Source organism: Colias eurytheme, chromosome 8, assembly GCF_061535395.1.
Source record: "Colias eurytheme isolate Ceu_HAF_F1 chromosome 8, ilColEury1 Martin Lab GWU primary, whole genome shotgun sequence".
Classification (NCBI taxonomy): domain Eukaryota; kingdom Metazoa; phylum Arthropoda; class Insecta; order Lepidoptera; family Pieridae; genus Colias; species Colias eurytheme.
In genome coordinates this window covers 2,900,031-2,906,985 of record NC_142987.1, presented here as the reverse complement: position 1 = coordinate 2,906,985, position 6,955 = coordinate 2,900,031, and the positions used below count along the sequence as shown (strand labels likewise).

The 6,955-nt window shown below is 38.9% G+C and overlaps 1 protein-coding gene across 1 annotated transcript; it reads right to left on the bottom strand.

The window, feature by feature from the left end:
- Positions 1-4,728: 4,728 nt before the first annotated feature.
- On the bottom strand, positions 4,729-6,955 carry LOC149906361 (actin-5C). The gene is made up of 3 exons (XM_090104414.1): positions 6,818-6,955; positions 5,933-6,293; positions 4,729-5,842 (listed from the first exon to the last, which is right to left on the bottom strand). The coding sequence occupies exons 2-3, from the start codon at positions 6,280-6,282 to the stop codon at positions 5,062-5,064; spliced, it is 1,131 nt and encodes a 376-aa protein (XP_089960540.1). The 5' UTR covers positions 6,283-6,293; positions 6,818-6,955; the 3' UTR covers positions 4,729-5,061.

The window sequence follows — 6,955 nt, the reverse complement described above, 5'->3', positions numbered from 1 at the left end:
CCTGTTCATTTCAGATGGTTGCGCTTATGTATGGTGCGGTCGCTTTTATGTGACCTTTTCAATTTGGTCGGCTCATTAGAGAATTGCTGACATAATCTTGTTTTTGAGATAACTTTCATTAGAGCCGTAATTCAAAGCTGCAATTAACAGGAAGGAATTTTCAGGAATCATTTTAATTTGTTTAAAGTATGCCATGTTTCTTAATGTTATGGGAACTGCGTATTTGATCGCTAAAGTACGACCAGTCTAAAATAAATCAAGTTTGTTTTTATCTTCTTAATGTGTAAAGTATGAAATCTAATATTTCTGATGTAAACAAGCGTCGAACCACGGGTATTTTTTACAGCTGTTTATTTGGTTATAAGTGTATTGGTTTACTTGCAAACCCGTTTCTTCTGATTTTTGAAACCATTTAATTACATTGGTTTACGTCAACCAAATCAAAAACTAATGATTAAACAAATTTAAACAAATTGAGGTCTTTTATTGGTATTTTTTTCAAACTTCTGCGTTGAGCCGTTTTCGAGATCTGGGAAATCCCAAAACGTTACCGCAGCAAAATCTTAAATAACTAAAGAACTATACCACACACAAATTTTGCTATTTATAAACATTTACTACGCAACAAAAGCTATCTATTCATGTATTTGGTTCCGTGCTGAAACTAATTTTTGAAAGACGATTTTGCCTGGGTAACGTTTCAAACGTTACTCCAGCAAAATTTGTTTTTCTTAAATAACTTAAAAACTACAATTCAAACAAATTTTGCTATTAGTAAACAAATTGCTCCTCATGATACACTAATTATTTGTTTAAGTCTCATCTCTCTAAAGCAAAACATTTTGCCTGGGTAACGCACACCTTTCAGTCAATCGCATAAACACGGACGTGTCGAATATATTATGCCCTCCATATTCATACCAAAACAGCTGCCCTGATGTCATACTCTATGAATCATTCTATTTCTTTGGAATCTTTACAAAAATGGAAATCAGCGCTGGTACTTTGTTTGATCGCGCTGATATTTAGGTACCTACCTATAAAAATTCTTTGACCGTTTGGTACCTCTATAATATTATGTAAGATATTAATTAGAATTGCAATTTCCTAGGTATGCAATTCTAAATATCTGATGAACTAGTCATAGAATACCTACTTAATTATGAAATTGATTCATATTTTGATATTTTGTATAGGTATATTAAGAAGAGCTGGAACGTCAACACATTTACACATTGCACATGTTAGGCCGGGAGATACTGACACAAAATTTCGGGTCATTTGTAACAGGATGGCGGTCTAGAGGGGTCTTAGTACGCAATGACAAAAAGAAAAATGATGGTCAGAACGCTGGTACCGGTGGACTAGTCGCGTGGGCGTTAGTCACACTCGTCGGATAAATAGCGAAAGTCCAACGATTTGTAAAACAAAAATTTTAGAATTTACTGATAGCCCTTAAAAAAGATGTAGGCGGTAGTGTCATGCCATACAGTTACGATGTGACTTTCAGTCCGCCATACCGACGTGAATGCGTTGATTTAAAAAAAACAATTCAACCATTTGTACCGGGCTCACTTTTGCACAGGTAACCATCGTCGTGCAGCCATTTACTAAAATCGCCATGCCATACTTTTCGGACGATTCCAAATGGTCGCCATACCGCGGAAAATCTGCAAATTTTTGAATTTTTTTTCTCGCCAAACGATTTGTACCACCCTACATTTTTTTTTCAACAACTCCTGAATGATTATAAATAGAAGTGTGATAATGCCATAGCTGTGGGAGGTGGCGAATGTGTATAAGATTTTTTTCTTATTGTAAGATTTTATTCGTAGTTTGAACGATTTGTAGCAGTATGGCACTAATTTTTCCCTCTATTAAAAGTATAGCAAATATAATAATGGTCACGTTGCATCATATACTTTCCAAAAATGCCGTACTGGTACAAATCGCCAATTCTTTTCATTTTTTTTTTACGTCTTGGCTTAAGTCTTACAATCATCCGCCCCATGTTTGCAATCTGCGATATTTTTTTCTAGGTAGAATTGTATACAAACAAAATATAATGATCCCATACTGTAAAAAATTATTTTACGTATTGTACAGTCGTATTTTTGAAACGTGACGAATAAATTAATTTTCAAGTATGGCAGCACTTTTTCCCCCTACTAGAAGTATGGCAAATATAATAATGGTCACATTTTATCAAATACTCTCCAAAAATCCAAATGCAATACTGGTACAAATTGTTTGGCGAAAAAAAATTTTTTTCTGCAGATTTTCGGCGGTATGGTGGCCATTTGGAATAGTCCGAAAAGTATGGCATGGCGATTTTCGTAAATGTCTGCACGATGATGATTACCTGTGCAAAAGTTAGCCTGGTACAAATGTTTGAATTGTTTTTTTTTTTTTTAATGAACGCATCGCGTCGGTATGGGGGGCTGTAAGTTACACCGGAAAAGTATGGCATGACACTACCACCTACATCTTTTTTATGGGATATCGGTGAATTCTAAAATTTTTGTGTTACAAATCGTTTGACTTTCGCTATTTATCCGAGGAGTTCGACTAACGCCCACGCGACTAGTCCGCCGGTACCAGCGTTCTGAGTTCTGACCATCATTTTTCTTTTAGTCATTGCGTAATAAGACCTCTGTAGAACCGCCATTCTGTTACAAATGACCCGAAATTTTGTGTCAGTATCTCCCGGCCTATGTATGTGTCATATTTTGCAATTGTTTATAAATACAGGGTGATGTAATTGGTGTAGTACGAATATCTAAAAATCTATGAAGAATTTTGTGATACAGTAAATGGAAGAATTATAGACTATTTTACAGTATTTAATAAAATCATTTAATTTTTTGTTCATTTTCATTAGAAATGTCAATTTTTCTCACCAAGGTGGAAATTTGGATGATAAGGATCTTGTTAGAAAAATATAAATTTTGACTAAAATCGGCATTTTTTTTCAAAAATCAAATTACTAATTAATAATCAGAGTTATTTTTTTATTTTTATTTTATTCATAAAAGGTACCTTACAGCTTGTTGATAAGATAAATTATACTAATTACATATAAAAACGCCAATTACAAGGCACACCGATAATAGTAAAATTGTGTGACAAGAAACGGCAAACTACAAAGGCAATAATTGTTTTCTTTTACTTTAACAAAAAATACAATTATTCTTGATGAAACACAAACATAAATGAATTAAATTAAATGTGACTTCTCGTTAACAAGCAATATCAACAATATAGCATTAAAGTTGAGAAAAACAGAAATGAAATTGAGCCTGTTAGGGTGACTATGTGAGAGAAAGAGTGGGTGTGTAAATGAGTGTGTGTGTTAGGATCTGCGTGTGTGTGTGTGTGTGTGTGTGTGTGTGTGTGTGTGTGTGTGTGTGTGTGTGTGTGTGTGTGTGTGTGTGTGTGTGTGTGTGTGTGTTACTTATTTAAGTTATTTATAATTTGAAGAATTGCACTTTTAAATCTAGGGCGTGATAAACTAAATATATCCGCTGAGCAAAATTTATTATTATATACTTACTTCACATGATCACATTATTAAAAAAAATAAGCCAAACTATACACAATTTTTACTTGATGCAATCCTCAAAGATCATGGACATAGTGAATTGTGCCTTCCACCATACCATCCAGAACTCAACCCAATAGAGTTACTATGGGGCATGCATCACAAAATGTGAACTTTAACTTGAAAACTGTGGAAGAATTATTTAGAAAGGAAGCAAATGCTATTAGTCTGGATATGTTTAGTGACGTTTGGAGAAAGACGCGAGAACACGAGGAAAAATATATTCAATTAGAACCAAAAGTAGATAATTACACAAACTCATTTATAATAACATTAAGAAATTCCGACAACGAAACATTGAGTTCTTCGAGCGATGAAAGTTACAGTGAAGTAGAAGATTACGATTATGATTAAATAGATTCTTCTTCTTCTCTATAGATACTGCTTTCTGAATTGGTGGTAAATGTTAAAACTGTTAAACTGTTATGACGATTCAAAAGTGCTTCTAGAAGAAGTCTAATTGTATAAATGTTTGAGTTTGAGTTTAAAACCAATAGTGTGAAAATTATACAATAAACATGTAACACATATTTGTTAGCGCGTATTGGTAGGTATTACGTACTTACTACAAATATAATATTTCTTAGATAATATCTTTACTCGACCAAAGTCAGGAATTTAATAATTATTTGATAATTGAATGATTATTAATACTTTTATCCAATTGATTATTATTAGAATAAATAATTAACTTCATCAATTGATTTACTTTTAAATTATAATTTTACAGGTAAATTATGAGAGCTTTCATAAGTAATTATATTTGCATATATATATATATATATATCTACAACGCACCCATTTTACAATTCAAGTCTAAAATGAAACTAGAGTCGCATATGAGTCGCATTTATTTTTGAACATACTGTAAGTGAAATTGCATAAGTGTGAGTACTGTGAACATGCCAGCTTTCCCTAATTGACCGATAAACAAAATGTGAAAACTAAATTGTATGCAGACATGAATGGATATGCAAGAGCACGCAAGTTTATTTATATCAGCGTTGCTCCCGCATCGGTTCTATTTCTGTCCCTGGGTCAATGTCGAGCATCGATCTTGCATAGAAGTGCAACTATGTACCGTTTTGATTATTTTAGTGTCAAGGGTAGGTGAAAAGAAAGACAGGTTAAATTTTACGAATTTTTTTTCATGTATTTTCTTTCTTTTATAATTTATAAATGACCTAGTAAGAAAGTAGTCTTATCCGTTTCAGCACATACAATCATCATTCATGAGATTACAAAAAGATCCTTTGGCGAGTGCAGTACCGAGGCCGGCGGTCGAGGCGCGCCCGCGGCGCCGCGCTCCGTCCTGCCGTCACTATTACGATTTAATTACATATAATATCTTACGTACAATTAAATTAACGGAGATTACAAGCCTGAGTTGAGCAGCCGGCCGCGGGACCGGCCGAGCCGCGGGCTGCTGCTGGGGGCAGCTCTGCGCGAACACTGCGCGCTTAGAAGCACTTCCTGTGTACGATCGAGGGGCCGGACTCGTCGTACTCCTGTTTCGAGATCCACATCTGTTGGAAGGTCGACAGGGAAGCCAGGATGGATCCTCCGATCCATACGGAGTACTTCCTCTCTGGGGGAGCGATGATCTTGATCTTCATCGTCGATGGTGCCAGTGCTGTGATTTCCTTTTGCATACGGTCGGCGATTCCTGGGTACATCGTGGTACCTCCGGATAATACTGTGTTGGCGTACAAGTCCTTACGGATGTCGACGTCGCACTTCATGATCGAGTTGTAAGTGGTTTCGTGGATGCCGCAAGCTTCCATACCCAAGAATGAAGGTTGGAAGAGAGCCTCTGGGCAACGGAACCTTTCGTTTCCGATGGTGATGACTTGACCGTCGGGAAGCTCGTAGGACTTCTCGAGCGAGCTGCTGGAGGCGGCGGTGGCCATCTCTTGCTCGAAGTCGAGCGCGACGTAGCAAAGCTTCTCCTTGATGTCACGCACGATTTCTCTCTCGGCGGTGGTGGTGAAGGAGTAACCGCGCTCGGTGAGGATCTTCATGAGGTAGTCTGTGAGGTCGCGACCGGCCAAGTCCAGACGCAGGATGGCGTGCGGGAGCGCATACCCTTCGTAGATGGGCACGGTGTGGGAGACACCGTCACCGGAGTCGAGCACGATACCGGTGGTACGACCGGACGCGTACAGCGAGAGCACGGCCTGGATGGCCACGTACATGGCGGGTGTGTTGAAGGTCTCGAACATGATTTGGGTCATCTTCTCCCTGAAACAGAAGCGCGCGGTTAGTACTGCGGGCGGGCCCTGGACGCGGCCAGGCATCTGACATGTCATGCGGAGCAAAGGCGACACCTACCTGTTGGCCTTAGGGTTGAGGGGAGCCTCTGTGAGCAGCACGGGGTGCTCTTCGGGGGCAACTCGCAGCTCGTTGTAGAAGGTGTGGTGCCAGATTTTCTCCATGTCGTCCCAGTTGGTGACGATGCCGTGCTCGATGGGGTACTTGAGCGTGAGGATGCCTCTCTTGCTCTGGGCCTCGTCTCCTACGTACGAGTCCTTCTGCCCCATGCCCACCATGACGCCCTGGTGGCGAGGTCTGCCCACAATCGATGGGAACACGGCACGGGGAGCGTCGTCTCCCGCGAAGCCGGCCTTGCACATACCGGATCCATTGTCCACTACCAGCGCGGCAACTTCTTCGTCGCACATTGTGAATTAGTCTGAAAAATAAGTAAATAAATTTAATTTGTGACTTAACAACGGTACAAATTTAAATCAGTTACAGCATAATTTAAACATTTTTATACTTTAATCGATAATCATTAAAGATAATCAGTACTAAAACATTTTACAAATCTGGATTACAACCTCATTTAGCCCTATCATTGTAAAACCTACATATCGCCAACGCTTTCGAGTAAAGTGGGCGATGGAAACGCGATGACCAAATAAGGTTCTATCTAATAAGACGCGTCTCAAAGTAGACGTGGCGTCACGCGGTGACACGGAGAAGGGGATCGATAGTCGAGCACAAGCTATACTTTGAACTTTCCAATTTGTTTTAATCCAATCACAATTAAAAAGGACCAAGTGTTTCGACCACGCCCTACCGCAACCGGCATTCCCGGAGTCCCGGCAACATGAGGCCGGCTTTACTCCGTGTCACTGACCGCACGCACTAATTACACTTAAAAACTACCACAACACTCAAATGCACGAATTCTACACTTTTGGATCAACTTACTTTTATTAAATAGTCCTATTAAAATAAATAAATTACTATTGCTATTGCACAGCCTCGGATATGCTGCACAACACCTCTACTCGAGCACACTTCGTGGAATGTTGGCGACCGAGGTACGCGGACTATATAAATGAGGCT

Excerpts from the sequence above, each read along its gene's own strand:
- LOC149906361 (XM_090104414.1), bottom strand. The coding sequence starts at position 6,282 with ATGTGCGACGAAGAAGTTGCCGCGCTGGTAGTGGACAATGGATCCGGT. Across the intron at positions 5,843-5,932 it reads CTCAACCCTAAGGCCAACAG|GGAGAAGATGACCCAAATCA; the intron begins GTAGGTGTCGCC and ends CTTCTGTTTCAG.